This window comes from Choloepus didactylus, chromosome 10, assembly GCF_015220235.1.
Source record: "Choloepus didactylus isolate mChoDid1 chromosome 10, mChoDid1.pri, whole genome shotgun sequence".
NCBI lineage: Eukaryota > Metazoa > Chordata > Mammalia > Pilosa > Megalonychidae > Choloepus > Choloepus didactylus.
Genome location: NC_051316.1, coordinates 127,707,418 through 127,733,078, shown reverse-complemented (window position 1 = coordinate 127,733,078; position 25,661 = coordinate 127,707,418). Strand labels below are relative to the sequence as shown.

Here is a 25,661-nt window from a genome sequence, read left to right as displayed (position 1 = left end):
GGGGCTGACAAGACTTTTGCAAGAACAGTAGGAAGGTGACCTCCCTAGTGGGCTGACGCTAGAGGCCCCGACCTGCTCAGAGAGCAGTCTGCACCTCTCACGATGGGAGAACCCACAGAAACAGATGCTTCTCGCTCCGCCGCTAAGGCCTCACAGGGTGTAGGAGGCAATGCCCCCTCAGAGTTGGAAAAAATTAGTATCTGAAGGCCGGTGGCTTCAAAAAGGACAGAAGAAAGCGCTCTCCTTTCGAAAAATGGTTTATTACCCTCTACCCTGGCAGTGTCTGAGTCCCACAGAAAGCCTAAGTCATGCCCTTCAGTCTGAAATTGTTGCCTGATTTTGAAATGTAGGCATTACATAGGCAAATGCCAATTTTGAAGTCATAAAAGCCATTCTAAGTCTTAAGCCACAGCCACAAATCCAAGAGATTTGGCTACATAAAAATTTAAAACTTCTGCATAGCAACCAAAACAAAAGACATAAATCCAAAACTGAATGAAAAAATGACAGTGGTAAAATTAATTCAGTATACATTAGTATATGGTGGAGATGGGCTAAAATCCTTAATAAAAGACGCTCTTAAAATCAGTAGAAAAAACAGCACAAATAGACAATTTCCTAAATGCCCAATAATAAATGAAAAGATGTCCAACATCACCAGAAATTAAAATTAAAGTGATGAAAAGGGTGGTTTTACCTATCGGATTGCCAAAGACAAAATGACATAACACAATTCAGGGCTGGCAAGAGTGTGGGCAAACCGGCATTCCTATTCTCCCAGTGAGTGGACAGCAAATTAATCTGGCGTTTCTGGAGGGCATTTTGGCAAGAAGCAACACAGCCTTTGGCTAGCATTCTCTCTTCTAGGAATTTATCCTAAGGGAATACTCAGGCGGGATCCAAAACCACACTGTCAAAACACGGTCACCACGGCATTGTTTTAAAAACAGTGGAGAAACATGCCAAAATATTAATAGTCCATATATCTGGGTGATCAGGTTATTAACTAGGCCCATTTTCCCCAAACTTTCTGCAATGAGTGGGTATTACTCTTCTAGTGGGAAAAGTGTATTAAAGTATCAATTCAAGCATTAAAATAGTATCAGGGGATCCTGACACTCATCTGGCTGGCCCCAAATTTCCCCTGTAGGAAAGCATCTTGGTTTTCATGATCTTATCAAATCTCTGGTACTTTCTAGAGAGGAAATGAACCCCCAGTTGACCCCCCAGACATGTCTGGATTGGGGACCAAGGGATTGACAGGGACAGTTTTGTGTCTTGCTTGCACTCTGCCCCTTCCAAGAGAGCAGACAACCCCAGTGAGCGAGGAGGGGGTCTGGCTGGTTTCAGCTCCCTGAGCGGCACCTGGGGCATGGGGTTCTTGGGCGTTATCCGTGGACTGTAGACTTCAAGGTCACTCGTCAGTGAATGGCAGAGATGATGTAGGACCCCGCTCCCAGTCCTGGGTTCCTAGAAGACAGCCCACCTGGGGCTCCCCCAGCAGACCTTACAACCAGGGCAGGACTCCTCTCCCCAGAATTTGTCTCCTTCCGGTTAGAACCAGGCTGTAGGTGTATGCAAGGAGCCAGCCACCCCGGTCCCCAGCAAAATGGGGGCTAGGCCCAGGGGCCCGCACACATCAGCAGGTGCTCAGGGGAATTTCGAGGATGACTGACGAGATGCGCCCTTGGGGCACCCAGGCCCTGAAAATGACACACCGGGGCCTTGAATCCAGCCTGCCCTGTTCCCTGCAGAATGACCTTGGGAAGCGATTTCTCCGTTCTCAGCTCGGCTCCCTACCTCTGCACTGGGGCGGGGAGGGGGCGGGGCGCTCAAGTGAGCAAAGGAGTGTGCGGCCCTGGGCAGAGGTCCCCGGGGGCGCCTGGACGCATTCTGCAAAACCAAAGCCAAGAGGCGGAGGGAGGCCCTGCGGGAGGTGGGCGTGGGGGGGCACCCCCGAGCCTGGGGTCCCCCGGGATGGGGGAAGAGGTATCGCCGCCGTGCCAGGCGCCCCGCGGACCCGCGCGGCCTGGGGGCCTCTGACAGCCTCCGCCGCACTTCCCTAGGCCCCCCCGGCCCTCACGGCTGAGCCGGCCGCCTCTGCACTCGCGGGGTCAGGTCGGGGCTTGGCTCAGGCCCCGGGGCCAGGACGGGGACCAGGTCGGGAGGGTCCCCGCCCGGAGCGCGGGCTGGGGGCTGGGGTGGGGGTGGGGCGCGCCGCTGCCGTCGCCCCCGCCCCGCCCCCAGGGCGTTCCGGGCGCCCCGCCCCGTCCGCAGGCTCCGGGGTGCGGGCGGGCGGCCGGCAGGTGGGCGCGCTCTCGCCGGGCGGGGGTCCGGCCGGGCCGCGCGCCTCCCCCGGAACTCGGCCATGCCATTCCCATGATGCCCAGCCACCGGGCACGGCTTCCGGAGCGCGGCCGCCGCCGCCGCCGCCCGGTAGGTAGCAGGGAGGGGGCCGGCCGGGGGGGTCGCCCCGCCCCCCGCGCCGGCCCCGCCCCTCCCGGCACCTCCCACCGCGCGCCCGGGGCCGAGGGTTTGGGGGGCGGGAGCCGGGCCGGCGCGTCCCCCCGCGCCCACCTCGCGGCCCCGCCCCGCCCCGGCCGGCAGCCCCGAGGCCGCCGCCGCCTCCTCCCCTGGGACGCGGGGCGGGGCGGGCCGGAGGCCGAGGTGAGCAGCCGCGGGCCGGCGGGGGTGGGGGCTCCCCGGGAGGGGGCGCCGCGGCGGGCGGGGTGGCCTGGCTCGGGCGGCGGGGGCTGTGACCCGGCCTGGGCGGGGGTCACGGCCGCGCCGGTCCTCGCCCCCGCGCGCGCCCCGCGTTCCTCGAAAGCCGGCGGGGGCCGCGGGGCCAGGCCGGGCCCAGGTGAGGCGCAGGTGAGGGCCCGCCGGGCAGAGCTTCCGGCCTGGCCCGGGGCGCGCGCTGCCCTGGAGAAGGGCCCCGGGCCCTGGCCCTCCCGCGGAAATGCCGTGCGCGCCCCGCGCCCGGGTGCAGTTGCGCTCACGGCACTCCCCAGCCTCAATCATAAGTCCACGGATCCCAGAGAAAGAACCCGGGGTGTAGACGCGCGTGGAGGCCGAGGCCGGGCCTCTTCCTCGCGGGAGGCGTTCGCACTCACCTGGCCGAGAGAGGGCGGGTTGTGGCTCCAGGTGGAGGAGTCCCTCCCGTCCTGGCAGAGGAAGCGCTGGGGGCTATGCGGGGCTCCCCGCAGGGAGGTGGGTGCCCCCCAGGCAGCTGGGCGAGAGGCGCCCCGGGGCAGGGAGCAGCCTGCGGCCCAGGTGAACAGTTGGTCAGGGCATGTCGAGCCTGAGGGTGTCACCTCACCCCTAGGACCACAGTCACAGGAAATACTACCACGGTTTTGTGTGGTGGAAGTGTTGTTGCCATGTTGTAATATCTGGGCTCCGGGGCAGCTGAGCGGAATTCTAGTGGGAGCCCACCCCAGGGTGGCAGGAGAGAGCCAGGCCCCCTTTCTCCTTTGCATGCCCACCCTCCCTTCCCTAGCCCTGAGAGAAAGCTTCTTCCAGGAGGTAAGGCTGCCTGCCAAAGTGCTTTTTTGGTGAGCTGAGAAATGTATTTAGGGGGCATTTGATTGTTAAGATGAAACTTAAGGTTGGTTTTTAATCTCTTTAGGCTGGGAAGATGTCGGGGTGCCCTCCACCACTCTTTACATTCTTCACCTCCTCCAAGCTGGCCCCATGCATCTTTGGGGTTTAGGTGCTGGGTGTCCCCACAGATACACTGGAGATCTGGTCCAGGGGTGCTCGGGGTGCAGGGCAGCAGTCTGACCAAGCCTGAGCCGCTGGCTTTGCCTCACCCTTGTCTCCAAGTAAGGTTTAGGAGAGGTTTCCAAAGGGATTCATCTCAGGTAGTTGATTGTGTCAAAGCTGCAAGTTGTCGCGCTTTTTTAGCTTATTCTTGAACCAGGTTAATTTAACAATTCAGAACACTGCTCACTAGAAGTATGAGCTCTGCCTACAAACATTTAAAAGTTTGGTGAGCACAGTTAGAGGAGAGCAGCGTGGTTTTCCTCTGGAAGAGCCCCTCCCCCGGCACTGCTACCTGGAGTAAAAATCACTGGGGTCCCTTGAGACTGCCCTGGGGTCTGCTCTCTACAGTAGTATGGCCACTTAAAAGGTTAACGTTCTCGGGGATGTGAAAGGAAATGAAATAAGCTTCAGTGGCAGAGAGAATCCAAAAGGAGCTGAGAGGTCACTCTGGTGGGCACTCTTACGCACACTTTAGACAACCCTTTTTAGGTTCTAAAGAATTGGGGTAGCTGGTGGTGGATACCTGAAACTATCAAACTACAACCCAGAACCCATGAATCTCGAAGACAGTTGTATAAAAATGTAGCTTATGAGGGGTGACAAGGGGATTGGGAAAGCCATAAGGACCACACTCCACTTTGTCTAGTTTATGGATGGATGAGTAGAAAAATAGGGGAAGGAAACAAACAGACAAAGGTACCCAGTGTTCTTTTTTACTTCAATTGCTCTTTTTCACTCTAATTATTATTCTTGTTATTCTTGTGTGTGTGCTAATGAAGGTGTCAGGGATTGATTTGGGTGATGAATGTACAACTATGTAATGGTACTGTGAACAATCGAAAGTACGATTTGTTTTGTATGACTGCATGCTATATGAATATATCTCAATAAAATGAAGATTAAAAAAAAAAAAAAAAAAAAAAGACATAAAGAGGTTAACGTTCTCACTTAGAGACTCCTCACGGCTGATCCCCAGACCCATGTGAACACATTCTGTAAGTTCTGTAATTTTACCAAGGCAGGTCTAGCCCGCCCCATTTTTGGTCCTTTCCCGACATCTGGGGGAATCTTCTGAGAAGGTGACTTCATGGGGGAAATTGTGGGCTGCCAGAATTTGAGAACCAGCAGATACTGTCACAAATTCCCCCACTCCCCATCACGGCAGTGTCAGAGCTACTGTCCAGGACAATTGTAAATTAGTTGTGATTAAATGTATTTGGTCTCACAGTCAGTTCCTCCAAAGTTTAATTTTGAGCTCTTCAATGAGTGATATTTCTTTCCAAAAATTTTTATTAATTTTTAAAGTAAGCTTAATGTTGGTTTTGAATCTCTCCAGGCTGGGAAGATGTCCAGGTACCCTGTGTCACTCTTTACAGTCTTGCCTTCTCCGAGATGGCCTCACATGGCTTCGGGGTGCTTAAGCCTCTGAGTTAGATGTCTCCGATTCTCATTAATTCTGGCAGTCAGAAATCTTAAAAAAAAAAAAAAAAAAAAAAGTGGGGAAAGGATGCACTGGAGCCTGAGGGTGGTGATGAGCCAATCCCTGAAGTGCCTTGAGAACATCAGCTGATGATCACACCAAACCTGGGCTTGTAATTGCCACAAATTCTCACCTCTCAGTTTTGCTTTCTGGGCATGTGTCTGTGAGAGCAGATGACTGACTTCTGAATTTGTCATGCCGTCTGGTTCATTTATTGGATCCACTGTGAAAATCTGTCTGGGTTTAGGTGACCAGATCATGCTTTCTTGGAAAGCCCTGTGGTTTGTAAGTACCAGATTATGTACTCATTGGAGGAAGGAAACTTCTGTTCCAATTGAGAAAGCTCCTGGTGGAAAAGGATCTGCACTGGAAGTAAAGCAAATCGATAGACCAGCTCCAGTCCACCTGCTGCGGTTCTGGGGGACGACAGCCTTGCCTTGTGCTGTTCCTGGGTGGAGTTGAAATTCTCTGCAGCTGTAAAGGCTGCGGCCAGTGGTCTCCTCTTGGACTTGGATGGCCTTGCTCTCAGGTGGTGATGTTGCTGTTGGGAGGAGTGTGTTAGGAATTAACAGTTGCATAATGCTGCTTGTCTTTTCCTAATAGGCTGTGGTATTTGCAGCCTGTGTTATCTCCCCTGGCTGCCCCCTGCAAGCAGGTCTTCCAGGTGTTTCCAAGACCCCCCAGCGGTTATGCGGGGGCAGCCACTTTGGGTCTGCAGCACAGAAACCACAGTGTGGCCTGCACAGATTGAAAGAGGGCACCTGGCCACGTTTGGGGAACGATCCATGCCAGTTACCTAAAACATGGCCCCAAGAGACCATCTGGCAGAGATATGCTAGACATTTTAAAATTAAGATGCTCTTCTAAGATTGACTCTCAAAGGTGTTTGGGAAAACAATGTTTGAATTGCTCACATCGTATCACCTTTTATTCTAGGAACTTGGCCCTGACAAGGATGAACCGACCTGTGAACTTGGTAAACGCTGGATTCGTAATAGTCCTTTTTAACCTGCAAACAGTTTTGCAGATTTTATTTCATTGGCACCTCTTGCTAGCCTTTTGAGGTAAATATTCTCCTTTTCCAGAGAAAACGAAAGCCCAGAGAACGACAGGAAGTTCCCGGGAGACGCTGCCTGTGTGTGCGTGTTGTGTGGGCCTGGTGCTGGGTGGTCCGCAAGCATCTTCTTCCTGACTGTTCACAGCGGCCTGGGCTGCACATGCTCCTCCTGCGACAGCTCTGGGCCCCTGTGTCTGCGCGGTGTCTCCGGGGCCACAGGCGACGAGAGCAGCGAGAGCGGCCCTGGCTGGCTTCCCAAACGCCTGACGCCGGTGTGCTCTCCTTCCCGCCCAGGATGTGACACGGGCAGAGACACAGACCCACTTCCCCGCGTGCCCATCCCCGCCTGCTAGAATGTTCCTCATGAAGGCTCCTCCAGTGGTTGCTCTCCAGTCCACATGGGAGGCGTTTGGCCCGTCTGGAGACTTTAGGCTGCCTGGTGAGGGCGCGGCAAACGCGGCGGTGAGCGCCCAGGTTCAGATGATCCTCGGCAAGCTGCGGGGCGACGAGGCTGCCTGGGGGATGAGCGATGGGTGCGCTGCGCAGAGAAGCCCGAGGGCGGAGCGCTGCCGCGACGCCCGGCTGGCCGCCCACCCCACTGTGCTGAGCGAGCGGCCCCCGTTCGCCGCCTGCGCTTTTGCTGCTGGTGTCGACCCCACGGAGGAGGAGGAAGCTGCGGACTTCGGCCCCTTGGTGCTGGATTCGGACAGTGATGACTCCGTGGACCGGGACATCGAGGAAGCCATCCAGGAGTATCTGAAGGCAAAGAGCAGTGCTGCGCAGCCCCTGCCCGGAGGGGCCCAGCCTTCCGGGGCCGCAGAGGGGGGCAGCAGGTGCAGAGCAGAATCCCCGCCCGGCAGTGCCACACCCTCCCCGGGCCCTGCAGCGCCTGGTGCTGGCGCCGCCTCGGGAGGGGTCCCCGGGGGCCACACGGGTGCCGGTGACAGGCGTGGCTCCGCTTCCCCGGTGAGCGTGAGCAGTGAGGACTCCTTCGAGCGGAGCATACAGGCAGAGATAGAACAGTTTCTAAACAAGAAAAAACAACACGAAAGCCAAAAATGCGAGGTTTCCCTAGACAGAAATCCAGACCCGAGTGAAACGCCTGCAAAACCAGCATGCAAAGCCAACAGGGAACCATCCGCCAAGGTGCATCGCCAGGAACTGCTGAGTGCATGTAAGGAGTTTGTCTTCCGAAAACCTCCCAGGGTCACCAGGGCCAGTGCACAGCCCAGAGGCCCCAAGTCCAAGGTCACCAGTGAGCTGGAGAACTCCGGCACCTCAAAACCAGTGGCCCTTGAACCCCCCACCGCCTGCCAAACTCTGGAAGCAGCACAGGCCAAAGCAGGCGTTAGTAAGAGTGTGGGTGGTGGGCGGAGGGGACCGTGGGCCCAGAGCACAGCCCTGGGCCCCGAGGCGTCCGACTCGAGCAGTGACGACGGCATCGAGGAGGCTATCCAGCTGTACCAGCTGGAGAAGACAAGGAAGGAGGCAGGCGGGGAGCTGCCACACAGAGCCCAGCCCTGTGAGGACCGGGGACCCAGCCCTGCCTCGCTCAGCACAAGCAGCTCCATGAGAAGTGCCTTGCCTGAGCCCCACCGGAAAGCACCGACCAGGAGGAAGCAGATCCCCACCAAGGCCATGGGCCCAGACCCTGGCGGCCTCCATTCCGACCGTGCCCCCAGGCCACAGAAGGATACCACGGTCCCCACACCTCCCGTAAATGCAGCTGCCAAGAGCGAGTCTGCGGAACGGTCCTCATGCCGGGTGGACACGTCCACCGAGCTGATGTGTGCAGAAGCCATCCTGGACATCTCCAAGACCATCCTGCCAGCCCCTGGGGCGGGCGGAGACAGGCCCCTGTCCACAGGCATGCTCCCGTGTGCCCCAGAGGTGCCTTCCCACCCTGACGGGGACAGCAGCTCCGTGGACAGCGACGACAGCATAGAGCAGGAAATCCGGACGTTTCTGGCGCTGAAGGCCAGCACTGACAGCCGCCCGCAGTCCAGAGAGAGCCCGCCATCGTCTCCCAGACCCAACCACCAGGCCGGCGGCCCCAAGGCCCCTGTCAGCACAACACCGGACTCATCACTGAGCTGCAAAAGGAAACACAGAGGCGGGGGCCAGGCTGTGAGACCGTCAACACCGAAGAAAACGAAAGAGGCGGCGTGTGAGAGTGTGCAGCATGCTGACCTCTGGCAGGGGAAGGTGCTGCCCGGCCAGGGCGGGTGGGACGCTCCGGGCCAGAGCAGGGAGGGCAGGGCCAGGGGCCAGGCGGTCCGGCTCATGGACGAGCACGCTGTCCCGGACACCAGAGGCGGTGTGTCCCAAGGCCACGGCAAGGTGGACGAGGTGAGGGTCGTGGATGAGAAAGAGAGCTCAGATGACAAGAGCAGTTCGCTGGACAGTGATGAAGACCTTGACACGGCCATCAAGGACTTGCTGAGCTCCAAGCGGAAGCTCAAGAAGAGGTGGAAGGAGCCCAGAGCTGGGGGCAAGAAGAGGGTTAGGTTCAGCACCACTGAGACCCAGTTTTTAGATAAACTAGGGGGCTTCCAGAAAGACTGGAAAGATAAGAGCCCACATTTGTTGAAAAGCTGCCTCTCAAAATCCAAAAAAGACAGCAGGGAAAATGTGAGAAAACCTTTGAACTTCCTCACCAGTGGAGCTGAGAGGAGGAAGCCAGATGCTGCCGGGAACGAGCAGGTGCCCCTGGCTTTCCGGTTAAGGAAAAAAGCCGCAGAAGGGAACTGGTTCTCCCCCAAAATGGAAAATCAGAGTCCAGCTTCCAGCCCCATCTCCCTGTCTGATGACAGTAGCTCAGTGGACAGCGATGACAGCATTGAGCTGGAGATTAGGAAGTTTTTAGCTGAGAAGGCCAAGGAGTCCATGAACAGCTCAGAAATCCAAGGAGGAGGCCCCACCACCCTAGGGTCAGGGCTCCCGCCGAGGCCTGAGCTGCTAGGCAGAAAAGAGCTGACCCCGGTACTGGGCGCCCAGCCAGGTGTGTGCACGCGGAGCCAGAGGCGCCGGGCAGCCCCGCAGCCTGCAGGTGAGGGGCTGAGGGGCCCGGAGAGAGCCGGGTCACAGAGTGCAGCCAGCGTCTTCAGCCAGGGCGGGAAGGTTGCCACCCGCGCCGAGCATGCCAGCCTCCCCACCGCTTTGGCCAAGTGCGACCCAGCACCGCCCAGGGGCACCAGTGGGACCATGTCTGCCAAAGGGTCACCCGCAAGCAGGAAAAATGATTATGATAACAGGAACCAGGGCCCCAGAGGACTTGAGCCCACTGCTGCGGAGAAGGCTTTTGGTCTGCTGCCGAGCTGCTCCAAAGCTGTGGCCGAGGCGGAAAGCACCAGGCCCTTCCAGGCCAGCTGCCGGAGCCCGAGCCTCCTGACTCAGAGCCCAGGAGCAGAGGGGGCGGGCCACCCTCTCCTCAGCGGCCAGCCCCAGGTAGACCCGGCTGTCCCCTGGACCGATTTTGCCCAACAGAGCCGGCTGCCGAGCACGTGGGCGCTAAACACAGAAGGGAGACACCCAGCCTGGAAAGGGGGCCTCGGGAGCGAGAGGGAGAAGGGGGCTGATGGGCAGGCCAGGGGCTCACCCAGCCTGGTGATGGACCCCAAGAAAAGCCTGCCCTTTGCAGGGTTTTCTCCGCTGCTCTCCACCCAGCTGTTCCATTTTGGGAAGAGCTTTCCCTGGGGGGGCAAGCAAGCTGGTCTCTTCAGCTCCCCGCTGAGCCTCCCTCTGCAGGGGCCATCCTTCTCCACCTTCCGAGAGACCCCAACGGGCCCCAGCCCCGTGTTCGGAGGCTCACACTTGCTCATGAAGAAGGAAGGTGGGAGTTGGGCAGACAGGCAGACCCAGGCCGGGCTCGGTTTCCACAGCAGGCGGAACTCGGCCGCAGAGGAAAACCTGCTTGACCTGCGACACGGGCGCAGGGTCCCCAACAGGGGCGAGGAAGACCAGGAGGCCCTGGGCAGCGACGCCAGTGAGTTCAGCGACACCTCCGTGGAGGAAGGCGGCGGCGCGGTCGTCACAGGCAGGGTCCTCACGCTGTGAGCCCACGTCCTGGCTTCCGCCGCACTTGCGGAAAGCCGTGCACTGTGAGCATCTGTCAGCGTGACCGAGGCGACTGAGAGGGCGGTCTCGTGCGCCCACACACTGTCATGAAACCGTGTTTTTATTTAACAGAGGTGTCCTGGTAAATATGATTTTTTTTTGTAGCTTTTTGTAAATTATTTAAAGTGCTGTAAAAAATATTTTTGGAAAATATAGCCGTTCGATTTTGTAGGGCATTCTTAACTGCAGTTTTCTGTGGTCCCCAGTGCAAGTCTTAGATTAGAAACACTTGGCTCTTACAGTCACAGCCAGCTGTAAAGACGCTCTGAGACCAGCTGGTCCTTCTTGGCTGCTCGCCAGCGAACATGTCCTCTTGCACCTGCAGCACAGCCCAAGAAAGGCAGCGATTGCAATACTACCCCAAAGGTGTCGGGAGCTGGCAGGACAGCACTGGTCCCAAGAGGCCAGAATGCACCCTCTGAAAGCTGCAGTCACAGCCCCCAAAGGGAAAAACGTCTCAAAGCACAAGGGCCAGTGAGCCAACAACTGGCCATGGCGTGCCAGCCCCGGGTCCGAGCCTCCCAGCGGTGGCACCAGATTCCTGTTCAGTTCGTCCTTCCAAAACCTGTGTTGTTCAGTGTCTCCTCTGGTTCCAGTACTAGGTGATTACAAAACCTGAATAAATGTCTTTGTACAGGGGAGCTGCTGTTCTTCATTTTTAATTACAGTCCCAAAGGACAACAGACCATGTGTGCATTTTGCATTCCCTTGTCTCGATTTGTGCAAATGACTAGGTGCCATTAGAACTGCTTAGGAGTATTTGTCCTAAGCCCTGGTGATGTCTGGAGCCCAGCACTTGGGTCAAGACTCCCCCATTCTCACCAGGAACGGGAGCCCAGTCAGGGATGAGCCCCAGCAGCAAAGCAAACGTGACGGTGGCCGACGGCCTGCCTCCCAGGGAGGCATTTGATGGACTGTGTCCTGCACTGCAACTCGGCCGAAGCCTCTGGTCTTCTGGTGCTTCTTTCAGGCAGTCGGTGTCTAAACTGAGCCTTGCCGCCTGCCGTGGCTCTAAAGGAAGAAGGGGCAGCTCATGTCATGCAGGGCTAGGCGCGGGCGGGTCACGTTCAGTTGGTGACTGGCCAGCGTTCATCGGTGGCCTGAGTTTTACAGTTCGTGTCATGGTTTAGCTAGGAGGGACCTGGAACAAGGTTTTCTTTCTGTCCTTTGCTCACCCCAGGGTTCCAGCTGCCCTTCCCTGGAGGACTCCCATTTTGCTCAGTCCAAAGTTTTGACGAATGGGTGCTGGCAAATGTGGCTGTCCAGGGCCTGCCTGATGTGTGTTTGACTTTCCTTGCCACACTTTCATCCATGTAAGCACTTCCAGGGAAAACAACTCCACGAGTGTTATCCATGCTTTAAATTTTATTTAATTTTTAAAAGAGTGCCTTTACACTGAAAAACAAAACTTGACTTGTTTTGTGTGTAAGAACCGTGGTTTAAATACTAATAAACCAAGCACTGCTCATCAACCCATTTATGCAGTGTGTCCCCTCCAGGGTCCGCCCCGAGCATGGACCGAAGAACCGAATTGTCGCCTTGGACCTGCAGGGCCCTGCCTTGGGGACGGCCACATCTCCAGCCTCTTCCCCAGCCCCAGGAGCCCTTCCCACCTCCCTCCTCTTGCTGCCACTGAGCTCCCCATTCCCTGTGGTTCCGCCGTGCAGGGCTGCCCCTGGACGTGACACCCTTCCCGCCGTGGAGGGAGGAGTCGCTGTAAAACACTGGGTCCTGCTAGCAAGTGCCCAGTGCCCACAGGTGCAGGGCGTTCACGCTTTACCAGGAGAAGCTGGTAATTGGCTCAAGGTGACACGTGCCCCTCACTAAAGGAAAGACTTGAGACTTATATCTGCCTCATGGAGCATTTTGGTCCAATTCCAGTTTCCGTAGAAGAGGTGGTTTTGTTGGCAGTTGGGGCTCCCTGTTGGGGTGTCTGGGTGCTTGCAGGGAGGGGCTTGGACCCTCATGATTGAGGCCTCTGCTGAGTGCCCTTTGGGGTTCCTTTCCATGGAGCACTGGGGGTGACAGGTGCCTTGGGGACTCCCTCCTACCTTTCTTCTCTTGCTAATAGAAATCTCCCCTGAACCGCCTCTCTTCCTGCTTTGCAAGAATCTGGTACCTTTGGGATCCAGGAGGCACAGTCCTCACTTCCCTGGAGTTGTGTGCATCGCCACGTCCGTGTCGCTTGCAACCTGGCAAACTTTAGCTTCCGCTCCTCGGCTGACTCTGGCTGGTGCCAAGGAGTTGGGGCACCACCACCTTGTTTGTTCCGGGGAGGGCCCAAGGTGGGAGGGTGCCCTGTGCGGGGAGGGGACTGCAGTGGGGCAGCTGCGACCGGGCCGTGCCTTGCAGCCACTCTCCTGGGAGCTGCTGGTCCTTGCCCGCTGGGGTCTCAGGCAGATGGGTATTACAATGACAAGCTTCCTGAAAATCTGCAATTAGAAAGACCCAGAGGCTGGTCACACTGCTCGTCATTGCCAAGTGCGAGAGAGTGGGAGCCAGGGGCTCCGTTGTCTCCTGCAAAGACGGGGAGAGGTCTGACTTAGGAGGTGCCCCCATGCTCCGGGGCACTTTGTCCTTGCCTGGGGTTGGGTGTCTGTGGAAAAGAGCAGGTGCATTTCCAAAGGCCCAGGGGAAGGGAGAGAAGCCCTTGGTGGTTCGTGTTGGAGCTTCACACCGACATCGTCACAAAAGGAAGAGCTCTGTGCTGTGGAGTCTACCATGTGTTCTCTGTTGCTCTGAATTGGTATCATCAGACATCAGGCTTTCCCAACCTGAGAGATACGGCACTTGTATTTGAAAATCAGGCAACAAATTTAAATACAAGCACCTTCCTACTCACGTGAAAACACAAAAGGCATTGCCTCCGTGGTCTCTCCCTCCCCCACATCTGTTGAGGGGGAGACCATGGCCAGACCACGGTCCCTGCCTGCAGCTCGTGCCCAGGCTCCCACCCAGTGTGGCTGCCCTGGGGCGAGAAGCTTGGCACGATCTGCAGAATTGCTGAGGCCGCTGGTATTCTGTGTGCTGGGCATAAGAGATTGTTTCCCGCTTTCGAGCTATTTCACTTTGTATTTGAAATCATTTATTCTCATTGACTGTAATTAAAAAGTGACCGAAGAACATATACAAATGTAAATGAAAATATACATTTAGAGTAAGAGGCCACTGGCTGCAAACCAATCCAGGAGCTAAGTTAAGTGATTAGTAAAGTGATGAAACTTTATTTTTCAATTTTTAATTTCAGAGTGAAAAAAAGGCAAAAAAAAAAAAAAAAAGACCTAGTCAAGAAATGCAGAGAAGTTTTCAAAAATTTCTGTTCCCTTTCCTTTTCAGTAATCAACTAAAACTGGTCTTGTCTCCCTAAATGTTTAAAATGCCTCTTCTGGCTTGTTCTGGGTGAAGATTTTGAAGAAATAGAGTACAAAGGTCCAAAGGCTGATTCAATGTCATTTTCTTTTCCTTTTTCAACTATCCATTTTGTATGTTATAATCACAAACACAATACATTCTTTTCACAGATAATTGGATCTAAAGTTTTCTTGCCTCAACACTTAAAGATTTCAATTTGGAAATACGTTTAAAAAAAGATGAAGTTCTTGAAATGTGTAATCATTGCAATTCCTGCCTGACTTGAACAAATGGGCGGTTACAGCCCAGCTGTGGGGTCAGATGCTAAGGACCCTGCACCTCCCAGGACATCCAAAGGCAGGTGCGAGCCTGGAGCCTGCCAGGTGCAGCCTTGGGCACGGCGCCCCTCGGGAGCCTAGCTTCCCCTTGAAGACCTGAGGCTCAGGTTTTGAGGTCAGGTGTGGGGATGTCAGAGCCCTTTGCAGATTGGCAGCAGTGGGCAGGTGGAGAGGGCCGCAGCGCCCACTGGCACCCCAGTAGGTGGCAGGCCACGGACACTGAGAGCCTGGGCTGGACACAACTACTGAATTTTCAGGAAGAGGGATGTGTATGTTACCTGAAAGGTATTTCTATTTGTCATGGTTCCAAAAGCTTATTGTCTCTATTTAGAATAAATGTCGAGTCTAAGTTTATATTAACTCATTAGCAACTGTTAGAGCATGTTGTTGGATGATCATTGAAAGCATTTCGGTGCCTGATAATGATGTCAGAATTAACTCCGCGCAGCCCGCGGGTGAGCTGGGCATCTGTTTCAGTGGCTGTTGTGTTTGTGGTGTCAGCTCCACTGACATTCCCAGTCTGAGTCTTGATGTTGCCTTCAGGTTAGAACGGGGATTTTGTCGCATTTCCCCAGTGGTTCTCTCAGATGTTCTCTTGGCTTGGACAAAGCTGTCTTAGTTGCAGCTCTGCAGTCACCCCACAATTCTGGGTTAGGGGGGCATCACTTTGGCTGATGACTTTATCTTCCCCTGAAGTTGCTAACCTGCTTTTCACAAACAGCTATCGAGGAGGAATTTTTCTTTTCAGTGTAGTTAATAGGACATTCTTTCCTTTTTTTTTATTCAGCAGAAGCTAAACACAGAAGGGTTATTTGCCTTTTGGTAATTTTAATGAAGGGTTGTAAAAAATAATTTTCTGTTTGATGCCTGAAGTCTCTATTGATTTTTCTAGCTACGAGAAGGACATTACATAAATCTTGGCTTCAGGTTCAGTTCTGTATCTTTTTAAATTAAATATATTGATTTTCTCTGGAAACAATTTCTGTTCCATATTGGACATTAAGAATGTTGCCAAAATGTTTACTTTTGTCTATTAATAATAAAAAGCTTGAAATGAAGAAATAACCAGCCATGGTGTTTAATTTCTTCCCAAATTCATAAATGAGTACAATCTCTTGGGATAAAAATCTTTCTAAATGATATCTTTTCAATGGTTTTCCAGAATGATTTCTTCTGTTATTTTCCAGATTTCCTGTAACAAGCATTTGTTGCTCTCATAAAGGAAGGGAAAAAAAAATCTACATCTGAAAGACATATCCCGTCACAGAAGTTTCTTTTCTTACTGAGGACCCTCTTAACTCATAGCAAACATTGACCTAGGACTACAGATCTATAAAAATCCACTTATTAATGTAATTACCCCTGTCTTAGGGAAATGCAAGTTGTTCCCTGCCTATTTTTTTTTAATGTTACTGAAATTTAAAAATAAACACCAAGTAGAGGACCCTATGTATGCCTTACCCTCTTCAACAATGAACAACATTCAACAACCTGGCTTCATCTCTTTTGCCCCCAGCCCCTTTTGTGGCTGGAGTTTTCTTACTCGGGATCTCACCTGTCCACTTCTCTCCCTGCCTGCTCTAGCCTGGAGCCCTCCTGACCCTGTCACTCTCCCTGTCCAGCGGTGGCAGTGGCGGAGGCTGCTGCCCTTGTCCAGCCCAGGGCAGGGTTTCCCACCCTCCCTCGTGGCCTTGCATGGATTTCAGCCAGGGTGATTTACAACACATCACAGGCTCCATCATTTGTCATGTGTACAAAAATGGCTTGCAAATGAAGATGCCAGAGGGGGATCTGTGCTTTCCCAGCATTCAGGCCAAGACTGGATCCCAGCTTGCCTGCTGCTAGATTACAAATGCCAGACGAGTCCTGGAATTCAATGCATGGCAATGCTTTTAATTGAGAGTCAAGCAATTAGTCTCTTCCAAATACATCTTAGATATAACATAGAGAAAGCAGGAAATTATGGCTCCCTTTGCATATTTCTCTGTTCCAGAGAGGGAAAATACTTTCAGGGAAAACAGGGAGGTCTGTACCTTTACAATGGGGCAGATTCTTCAGCATCAGGGCCAGGAGGACCCTCGGAGGAGCCCCCGCCTCCCTCAGTTGCAGATGGACGGCTTATTGACGTTGTAACTGGGGTGGAAGTTGAGCCGGTCGTAGGGGGTGATGTAGTTGTCAGGCCCCGACACGGCGCTCTTATCCATGCTCGTGTTGAAGGTGCTGTTCCGGTACATTCCACCCGCAGCGAGTTGTTGGGAAAATTTACTCGAGGTAGGATAAAATACTTTCTGGAAGAAAAAAGGAAGACTAAGACTAATGTGTGATCATACTCCTGAGCAATCCATCCTTGGGGATTTGAGGAAGGAAAATAAGGATTTGCAAGAAAATGGCATTTTTACCCCTGGGAAGCAAGAAAGCCTGGGTGGCCAGTTGCCCCTGTTTGCCCAAGACCATACCAACACGTGTGTTTTGTTCCATCATAATTACCAATAGTGCCTCTCACTCTTGGAACTGTAAATTATGCAGCCTCCTAGTGTGACATTTACACCCCCTGGGTGTGTGGTCCAAGCACTAACTTGGGGGTCAGGCCTGGAGTGACCTCCAATTCTGCTTTTCCTAGCTGTGTTACTCACACAAGTCCTGGGACCACTCTGAACTTCAGTTTTCTCTTCTGTGGAAAAGAGATAGCTATATCTGAGCTTTTTAATCCAGACTGTGTTAGAATCACAAGCAGAGCTTTAAAAATAAAACTCTGATGTCCCCCACCTTACCCCCAGCAGAGAGGTCTGGGGAGGGGCTGCCCTATCAAGTTTGAGAAGCATTGAGCTCACAAAGAGGGGTAAGGTGAGGGACACAGAAACGCCATGCTTCTACACAAGTACACAGCAATGAAGATTATTCTAGCAAAACAGCACAGTCAGGTGACCTTGAGATTTCTGATGTAAGTGACCTAAACCTTTGCCAGATAATTTCCCCTGGTCAGGTGCTATATGCTCCTTAGACTGTCTCGTTCCAAGTGGGTCACTTGAGGTTTGTCTCCTTGGCAGGCAACAAGTGCAAAGAAAATGGTTCCGGTGCATTTTTTCTTTCTTTCTTTTTTTTTAACGTAAAGCATTTCTATTTTCTTTTCCCAAGTGTAAAGTAAACACTGATAGCTGAGTCGAGGATCCACACTCAGTCAAGAAGCTGGAAAACTGACTCCAGATAAAGCAGGTAGATAAGAAGCAGGAAAAACCTACTTCCAAGTTTGCCTCATAGTCCAGTGCTGGGGATCGGATCACATCCCCGATAAAGGCGTGGTCGTCACCCCCATTCCTGCAAACAGGACCTCGGAAGATGCTATTATAATCAGAGTGTGGCCAAATGGAATAGGGGTGGGCCTTAACCCAACAAGGCCCGATACGAAAGGCAACCAGACACAGAAGCAGCCAGAAGCAGCCAGAAGCAGAAAGCAAAGAATGAGGTAGACGCCCTGTGCTGGAGGACGCCCAGGCCCCGGAAGGCAGCACCAGAACACGACAGGCTCCGGGAAACAGCAAGCGAAGAGAAGACGCCGAAGTCGGTTTCCGGCCTCCAAAGCCGAGTCAGTCAATTCCTGTTGTTAAGCCCATCGGCATGTGGTGTTTGTCACAGCTGCCCTGGCAGACAGCTACCTGGTGAACGGAAAACTCCCACTGTTCACAAATGAACGTGTTCTCAGCAGTCTCTCAGAAAACAAAGTCGTCTGCATCTGTTAGTGGATCCATTGGTCTTTCCCAAGAAATGACCTTGAGGGAACACTCAGAATCATTTGAACCTGGGAGAATGACTCTCAAATACTCTAGAAATTAGAATTGCAAAGCAATTCAATAAGCAATTATCCAGCTCTCTATAAAAGATGGAAATATTGGGGGGGGGGGACACAACATTCTTGGCTCCAAAAGGGGTGGCTCTCGTGTCCTGGGCACCCAGGGGACACCTGGCTGGTGTCTCTGGCCCTTCACCGGACCTACCAGGATCATCCAGAAGCTTCCAGAAGGAAGCTTCCTTCTGTGTGAGGTCACAAGGAGCCCTGGGGGTCCATGAAGGGGGCTCGCCCTTCTGCAACTGTGCTTTCAGCCGGTGCCTCCTCTGAAGGCCACAGGTTCATCTTATAAAATAAATTAGTGATTCCAGAAATAAAGTAGTTCCTCATTTTTTCTTTTGCCTCAAAACTTACTGCCTTCGGTTACCAGAGATGGGTGGGCATGTGTGTGAATGAGGGCGAGGACAAGCCTTGGGGGATGTGGTCAGCAAGTCTCTGTGGACTTTCCTCATCCTGTAAAACATGGTACTACTAAATCCATTTGCTCATTTCTTTCTACCCTTGTTCCAAAAGGATCTGAAGTGCCCCCACCCTTCTTTGTGATTCTGGAGTTCTGGGTTCCTCCCCACCTCCCTCCCTCCCTCTCATACATGCTGCTGTTTTGAGAAAGCCAGGTTTTTAGCCTCTCCTTCGACACCACCCCCCATGTCCAGCCTTGCTCCCCACCTACCGGCATCTCATGCACGGTGGGGGCTCTGTCCCCGTAAGCTTGGTTACTGGTCCTGTACACTGAAGCAGCCTCCTTGGTCCTGGTAGATGAGAAAAATACTTGGCTTTCCATTGAGTTATTCAGATCCTACCCAAGCCACAACCTTAAGGTTATTTGGTGGACCAGGCTTCATTTGAAATACCCCAAGGCCAGAGCCATATGCCCGGGTGGGCAATGCCACTGTGAGGGTTCAGCGTATAGGGCTGGCCCTCCGGAGGGCTCAGCCTCCCTGACCACGTCTGCAGCTGCTGCCCCTACACTTTTGCAAGAGCTCCCAGCTGGCAAGAGCCTGGTCCTCAGCTGCGGCAGGGGGATAGGACCACAGGGCCTTGGCACATGCTGCCACTTCCTGGGTAGGTTAACCGATTGGCCAAGAGCTGTGGCTCAGCCTTCAGACCGCCCACCTGGTGGGTTCCTCTGCTGCTGAGCCGCCAGCCTTGCCGAGGCCATGCTTACAGCAGGTGCAGATCAAGGAGAAACGGGCCTGGTGTCTGCAATGCTGATGCAGCCCATTAGTGGAGCGGTTTAACCCAGTGGGCTTCAGGCTCCCATCCCAGCCCTGCCTCATCCAACCAGGAGATCCTGGGCAAGTTGATACCTTTCTACAACCCAGCTGTCTCCACTGGGAGATAAGAGTAGTAACAGACCCCACTCTGTAGGATGGTTGGTGGGGGGCAGTAAACAATGGGATGAAGGGCATAAGGCACTCAGCTGGCTGCCTAACAGTGACAAATGTTTACCATCATTTCCTCGGTGTCCTAAATGCACTCTTCACAGCCAGCAGGTGAGTGACTCTCTCAAGGGCTTGATGAGGGAGGTGTTGCTGTACTCGCAGGTGGGGCATGCAAGGCCAGAGAGGAGAGGCAACCTAACCAGGTCACCGACCGCACCCCACTGCCCTGCCCTGCACCGACACCAGGCCCACCCATTCCTATGTCCTAAAGGTTCAGGCAGCACTCTCGCAGCCCGCTGGTGCAAACTACCTCACCGTCCACTCTGCTGCTTTTCCCAGCGCCAGGACAGGCCGGGGAGGGCAGTGGGAGGGGGCCCGTGATATAGGAGGCCAGCTCGGGCCCCTTGTTCCCTGAAGCCGAGGTGGGGCTCTCCTCTGCTTACCTGTAGCCCCGAAACCACCCCGGGTTGTTGAACCTGGCAGGCAGGTTCTCTCTTACGCGGTAGTAGTCGCTGGTTTTCTCCAGGGGGAGCTTGGCTTTCTGCTCAACAGGCTCCGCGCATTCCTGGGGGTCTTCCTCGGACATTTTGCCTCTGGCTCCTGGAGGGGCAAGTAGGAAGAAAGAAAAGACAGGAAACAGGCACTCCGCAGCAGAGGCCGCCGCCGTCCGCGTGGCGTCCCGTTGCTAAGCAACGCCTGGTCACCTCAAAGGCGGAAACGCCGGCGGGGTCACACCTCCCTCCCGTCCCCCTCCACCTCTCCACCCCTCCGCTGGGTTGTCGGGTTTCCTTTGAAAGACAAGCCCTAGAACTTTCCGCTGCAAATAGCCAAGGCCTGGGCTGGTCGGGATTTTAATAGGGTTTCGTTGCTGTAATTGCCCGGAGGAACTAAGAAGCCGCGCGGGCCTCGCCGGCGAAAAGGCGCACGGCACGGGCGGAGAGTTTTCCAAAAACTGGCGGAAAGCGCGCAGGATGCGGGGCCCTGGGCAGGTGAAACCCCAGATCCCGGGACTTCACCCTCAAATTGCGGGGATTAAAGTTCTCCCGGGCCTCTCGGCAGGCGACTTAACCAGGCAACTTCCTGCCCCCCAATAGCCGAAGTCTAAATTTAGACATTAGATTTGACTAACCTATGGGGTCCTCCTAAGCCAAGTAAACTCCAAGAAGAAGCAGCCACTTTGGAGAGCGAGAGGGAGCCGTGGTTGGCGGGAGGTGAGGGGGCGCCCCATCGCTCCCGGGCCCGGCGGGGAGCGGGCCAACTAGAGGGCGAGCTGGGCACCAACCGGGGCGGGGAGGACGCGGGGGGGACTCGCGCGCTCCCCGGCCCCTGCGCCCCTGTCCTCGGTCCCGGCCCCTGTCCCTTCTCCGCGGTCCGGGCCTATCCCCTCCTTCCTTTCCGGCGCAGCCCCTTCGCGGCGGGCAGGAATCGGGGTCAGGGTTTCGTGCACTGTCCCAAGGACGACTCGCCCAGGCCCTGGAAGGGGGAGGGCAGCTGGTGTCCCGACTGGCCCGGCGACGCCTTCGGAGCGGCGGTGTAAGAAGACGACGTTCCCATTGGTTAAAGCAAAAACCCGCGCGCGGCGAGGGCGCGCAGAGGCACCTCCCGTCCTGCAGGCGGCGCTGCGGCCCCGCGCGGCGGAGAGAGGAGCTGCTCGGCCGAGGCCAGACTAGCGCATGCGCTATGCCTCCGCCGGCGCCGGCGTCCGCCTGCATCATGGCGTCCACCTACATCATGGCGTCCACCTGCATCATGGCGTCAGCCGCGGCCGCGATGCCCAGTTTTCTCCGTGCGGGTGAGCCCGGGGTCTGGGAGAGATCCGGGGCAGGGGTGGGGTCCGGGGCGAGGCGGCGGGTTCGGCCTCCCCAGGCCCGGTCCAAGTCAGGCCTTCGCATCCGAGGGGATGGTCGAGCGGCCCTGGTCGCGCCCAGCTGCCCCGGGGGCACCTCCCTGAGGATCAGGGCTCTGATCTGGCCGTCAGAAGAGCCGCGCGCACAGCGGGTTACGATTCGGGCTGGCTGGGTCATCCCACGTTTTCCGTTTCGAGAGCAGGCGGCAGTGAGAAGTGATGAGCGGCCTCCACCCGCGTGGCGCCAGGGCAGAACTGCCGGGGACCCCAGCAGTTGCATGGAGGGGTGCGCCAGGAGTCCTGCTTCTTTCCACAGGTGCTTGTCCCAAGTCGTTCTGGCTGGGTTTCCTCAAGAAGGCGACCCCAGGGGCGTCCCGGCCCATCAGCAGGACGTTTGGAAGCGCCCCGGCCCCGGCTGTCAGGGAACCTGAAGACACCAGCGGTAACTCTGGGTTCCTCTGCACACCGGGCGGGGGTGGAGGCCCCTGAGAGGGTGGGCAGGGCCTAAAGTATGAAAAGGGCAAGGCCTGGTTTGGTTAGATATTGCTGGCCTCCAAGAGTCCCCAATGCTCCTTAGTTTACATAAGATGCCCTGTCTGAGCAGAGAGAAAAAAAAGGGACAGCTGCTTCCACCCTCTTTCCCCATTTCTTGGCTCCAAATGGCATGCTTTCTCCCCCAAGCAAGTCCCAGGACTCCACCTGCTTTGGTGACGACTCATACCTGTCCTGATGCTCCTTCCACCCATTCCTGAGCTGTCAACTCGGCTCCTTCCTCAGCCTCCTCCCTGAAGCTCAGTATCCTCTCATCCCTGAATGGAACTAAGGACAGTGCTTCCCTCCTGGGATAGGTGAGAGAGAGTTGCTTAACACATGGCTGGACTCCTTAAGGAGTCTACTGAGGCATAGAGCTGAGAGCCAGGATGCCTGAGCCCTCCCCAGTTTCCCATTGCCCCAGTGGGCCTGAGGAACCTGGGAGCCTCAGGCTCCAGGACAGGTCGTGTGTCCGTGCTCTTTGCCAGGACTTCCACTGGTCTCGAGTCCCAGCTGAGGAATTTCTGGCGATGCACCTGAAACTGCAGCCCAAAGCAGCCAGGGCTCCTCTCCTTTCCAAGTGAGTAAATGTGGTGTGCCAAGGCCTCCACCTGCCTGTGCCCCCATCCTCCCAGATGCCCACCTGTCTACCTGATCGTGTGGACAGTTCCCATGATGCCAGAGGGACGTCCTTGCCACCTGCTCTGTACTGGCCATCTGCGGTCAGGAAGGCCACAGTGACCTCCTGGACTGACTCTGCCAGAACAGGATAAGGCAGGTGGGGTTGAGCCCTGGGCAGGGGCGGAAGACGGGAGGGCCCCAGCCACATGGGTCAGTCAAACGACAGGCGCCTGGCCCTGCCCTGAGCCCTTCTGTCCCCATCTGTGAGGTAAGGACAAGGGCTCCCTGACTGAGCCTGACTCGGCAGCAGGACCTAAGACCCTCCATGTGGTCAGCACAGGGCCCGGGGCACAGGGACACCCGAGAGACAGAAGCAGATCCGTGGTTCCCAGGGTCCAAAGGAGGCGAGAATGGGGAGTGACTGCAGAGTGGGGTGCGGTTCCTGATTGGGGGGAAGAAATGCTCTGTACACAACAGTGGCCATGTTTGCACAGCATGGTAATGTACCCAAGACACTGATGTGCACACTTCAAAAGGGTAAAAGAGGAAATATTTAATTTAGTAGTATCTTAAAAATAAAAAATAAATGAAACCATAGAAAAAGTAAACTACAAAAAATGTATATAATGAACCAGAAAAAGATCCCCTCTCTGGAGAGGGTCAGGAAAGGTCCTTTTCTTTCTCAGGCCCTGGCAGGAGCAGGGGAGAGGGCGCTCCATCTGGTACCTGGGGTGACTCCGGCCTGTCAGCTGCCTCTCCCTGGGATGGGGATGCTGGAGGCAGGGATGGCTTCCAGTTCAGCTCTGTTTCTGGACAAGGGTTGTCACAGGTTCCAAATCCTCTGGATATGACTCCAAATCCACAACTGGTGCTAGTGCTGGTGCAAGCTCAAAAGTTGGCCCTAGTCATGGCAATGCAGGTGACCCCGGCTCCAGAGCTGGTGCAAGAGCTGGTGCCTGAGGAGGGTCTAGGTCTCCAGGTCTTGTTCAGGAGCTTGTTCAGGAGCTGGTGCTGGGGCAGGAGGGAGAGCTGCCACGCAGCTGGTGCTGGAGATAGCTGCACCTCTGGAGATGGTGCTGTGGCTGCCTTCTCTGTGATCAGGCACTGGATTCGGCTCTGACTCTGAAGTTGGTGCTAGAGCTGCCAGTGAATATAGCTCTGGAACTGGCACAGGAGCTGGTGTCTGAACCAGCTCTCTCTTGAGTTGATGTTGGCTTTAGCTCTGGAGCTGAAACCTGAGCAGTTTCTGCCTCTTGAGCAGATGCTGGAGCTGGGGCTGGAGTGGCCTAACACTGGAGCTTGTGTTAGAACTGGAGTTGGTTCTAAGTCTGAACCTGTTGCTAACATTAGCTTGAGGTTTTGCTGCCTTAAGTACAGGCTCTGGTGCTGTAGCTTGTGGTTGCTCTAGAGCTGGGGTGCTAGAGTTGGCACAGAAGTGATGCAGCTGAATCTACCACTGGATTTGGTGTTAGAGCTGGCCCAGAAACTACTTCTCTGTTTGGATATGTGCTAGCTTGTCTTGGAGCTGGTTGCATGTCAGAAGCTGGTGTTGGATCTAAGTCTGGAACAGGCCTTGAGCTGGAACTACCCCTGGCTTAACTTTGAATTTGGTGTGAGAGCTGATGCTGGCATTGGCTCTGTCTCTGGAGCTGGCTGTCACTCTGGTGCTGCTGCTGGAGCTGATACTAAAGCTAATGCTGGAGCTGGAAGAAGCCGTGGACCTAGCTGTTTTTCTGGAGCTTGTGCCAGAGCTGTCACTGGCTCTATAGTGAGTGCTGCAGCTTGTCTGGAGATGGCTCTAGCTTTGGACACATTGTGTCTCCAATACTAGAATTGCTGCTGCAGCTGGTTCTAGCTCTAGAGCACACTTGACATTCTCCTAGAGATGTCACAGGAGCTGGTGCCTGAGTTGGCTGAATCATTGAAGCTGTTGGCAGAACAGGACCTGAAGGTGGAGCAGGTGCTGGGACTGCATCTAGATCTCTAACCAGTTTAGTCCTGGTCCTAGCTCTGGAGCTTCTCTAGAATTGGTTGTAGAGTTGTGCTGGAGCTGGCTGTCATTCTGGAGCTGGTTCTAAATCTCCAGCTGGCTCTGGGTCTGGACCTGGTGTTAGCTGAAGCCCTAGAGCTGGTGCAAGTGTTGATGCTGGGTGGGCACTATCCCTCCAGGTGTGAATGTGTGAAGTATTCCTTGACTTCGGAGCATCAGAGAATTGCTTCCTCCTTTCGTTGTGTCACCTAGGGAAACGCACGGTGCTCCAGCCCCAAGCCCGGAATGCTGGTCCCTGTGCAGCCCAACTGCCCCTTGAGGCAGGGAGAATGTGGGGGCTGGCAGAAGTCCTCCGCGTAGCCATCCTTCCAGATGCCCAGGAGGGAGGGCATGGCACTCACTGTGGGGGAGATGGGCTGGAGTCAGAGGCCAGGCCTTTCCCCCACTCCACCCTCCGAGGGCATCCCTGGGGGGCTAGGCTCCTGCGCCTGCCCTGCCCCTGCTGAGCTGAGCCCCTCTCCATGTGCCCTGCCTCGGTGAGCCCCAGGCATTGCAGCTGGGCAAGGAGAAGGTGGGCACGATGCTGCCTGTCAGAGCCGGCATGGTGAGCTGCGTGAAGGACGGACTCTGTCAGGGGCTGTCTCTAGGTCTCCGGCCTGCCCTCTGCTCCCAGGGGGCTGAGACCCCAATGCCAGCTCCCTTTGACTGCTTTCGTATTGGGAGGAAACCCCAGTCCTCAGGCCTGTAGGGGAAATCATAAGATTTGTGGGAACGGGGTCCTGCCCAGCCTCCCCCAACAACAGTCTCCCTAGTTCCCCTCCTGGTCTGTGGAGGCAGGGGCCCCTCTTCCTGATGCAAATCCCACTCGCCTTTCAGTTGATCCTGGAGGTTAACTGAACTGTCACATTATGGGGGATGCATGTTATCTTGAGGGGCCATGAGCGATCCCAACTAACATGCTGTGCACTTTCCCTGCTCGTGACATCTGGGGTCACAGTCTGACTCCCTGACTAGAATGGAAGCCCAGAGGCAGGATCTTTGATTAGTTCACTGTGTTGTGCTCAGAGCCTGAAATGTGCCTGCACCTACAGGTGCTCCATAAATATTTGGTGACAGACGATCCCCAGCTGACTCATTCCAGGTATCTGAGCACACCTGGGCCCTCTGCCAGCCTCTGGGAAATCACGGGACAGGGACAGGGACCCCCCAGATGGAATCTCAGATCTCCTGTTCAGAAGTCAAGAGAGGTTTGGCCACACTGGCTGCGCCCCTCGGGGCTGGGACTCTCGGGGCCGGGCCTCTCGCTTTCTCTCCAGCCCTCAGAGGGATTGGGAGGCCGG

General features: G+C 55.1%; 3 protein-coding genes across 7 annotated transcripts; 2 read left to right on the top strand and 1 right to left on the bottom strand.

Moving 5' to 3' along the window:
- The first annotated feature begins 1,877 nt into the window (after positions 1 to 1,877).
- On the top strand, positions 1,878 to 13,715 carry PPP1R26 (protein phosphatase 1 regulatory subunit 26). Of its 3 annotated transcripts, none has more exons than XM_037797254.1 (3): positions 1,878 to 2,436; positions 6,182 to 6,221; positions 6,331 to 13,715. In XM_037797254.1, the coding sequence occupies exon 3, from the start codon at positions 6,657 to 6,659 to the stop codon at positions 10,356 to 10,358; it is 3,702 nt and encodes a 1,233-aa protein (XP_037653182.1). In that variant the 5' UTR covers positions 1,878 to 2,436; positions 6,182 to 6,221; positions 6,331 to 6,656; the 3' UTR covers positions 10,359 to 13,715. The 3 variants fall into 3 exon arrangements, with proteins under 3 accessions (XP_037653182.1, XP_037653184.1, XP_037653183.1); XM_037797255.1 differs by lacking the exon at positions 1,878 to 2,436 and adding an exon at positions 2,721 to 3,210; XM_037797256.1 differs by lacking the exons at positions 1,878 to 2,436; positions 6,182 to 6,221 and adding an exon at positions 2,652 to 2,667.
- A 2,259-nt stretch (positions 13,716 to 15,974) lies between these two features.
- Positions 15,975 to 20,868, bottom strand: C10H9orf116 (chromosome 10 C9orf116 homolog). 2 transcript variants are annotated; one of them, XM_037797259.1, is made up of 4 exons: positions 20,463 to 20,868; positions 19,777 to 19,933; positions 18,622 to 18,700; positions 15,975 to 16,395 (listed from the first exon to the last, which is right to left on the bottom strand). In XM_037797259.1, the coding sequence occupies exons 2-4, from the start codon at positions 19,917 to 19,919 to the stop codon at positions 16,207 to 16,209; spliced, it is 411 nt and encodes a 136-aa protein (XP_037653187.1). In that variant the 5' UTR covers positions 19,920 to 19,933; positions 20,463 to 20,868; the 3' UTR covers positions 15,975 to 16,206. The 2 variants fall into 2 exon arrangements, with proteins under 2 accessions (XP_037653187.1, XP_037653186.1); XM_037797258.1 differs by lacking the exon at positions 20,463 to 20,868 and having other exon boundaries at positions 19,777 to 20,035.
- MRPS2 (mitochondrial ribosomal protein S2) lies at positions 20,379 to 22,272 on the top strand. 2 transcript variants are annotated; one of them, XM_037797260.1, is made up of 3 exons: positions 20,379 to 21,125; positions 21,496 to 21,621; positions 21,861 to 22,272. In XM_037797260.1, exons 1-3 carry the CDS (start codon positions 21,014 to 21,016, stop codon positions 21,929 to 21,931), a joined length of 309 nt encoding a protein of 102 aa, XP_037653188.1. In that variant the 5' UTR covers positions 20,379 to 21,013; the 3' UTR covers positions 21,932 to 22,272. The 2 variants fall into 2 exon arrangements, with proteins under 2 accessions (XP_037653188.1, XP_037653189.1); XM_037797261.1 differs by having other exon boundaries at positions 20,382 to 21,125; positions 21,865 to 22,272.
- Positions 22,273 to 25,661: the final 3,389 nt, after the last annotated feature.

What these genes read in the sequence shown, in the direction of transcription:
- PPP1R26 (XM_037797254.1), top strand. Translation starts at nt 6,657, where the DNA reads ATGTTCCTCATGAAGGCTCCTCCAGTGGTTGCTCTCCAGTCCACATGG.
- MRPS2 (XM_037797260.1), top strand. Translation starts at nt 21,014, where the DNA reads ATGCCTCCGCCGGCGCCGGCGTCCGCCTGCATCATGGCGTCCACCTAC. An exon ending in GCCCAGTTTTCTCCGTGCGG is followed by an intron (nt 21,126 to 21,495) that starts GTGAGCCCGGGG and finishes TTCTTTCCACAG; the next exon opens with GTGCTTGTCCCAAGTCGTTC. An exon ending in GGAACCTGAAGACACCAGCG is followed by an intron (nt 21,622 to 21,860) that starts GTAACTCTGGGT and finishes TTCTCCCCCAAG; the next exon opens with CAAGTCCCAGGACTCCACCT.
- C10H9orf116 (XM_037797259.1), bottom strand. Translation starts at nt 19,919, where the DNA reads ATGTCCGAGGAAGACCCCCAGGAATGCGCGGAGCCTGTTGAGCAGAAA. An exon ending in GGGTGGTTTCGGGGCTACAG is followed by an intron (nt 18,701 to 19,776) that starts GTAAGCAGAGGA and finishes CTCATCTACCAG; the next exon opens with GACCAAGGAGGCTGCTTCAG. An exon ending in CCACCGTGCATGAGATGCCG is followed by an intron (nt 16,396 to 18,621) that starts GTAGGTGGGGAG and finishes TTTTTCTTCCAG; the next exon opens with AAAGTATTTTATCCTACCTC.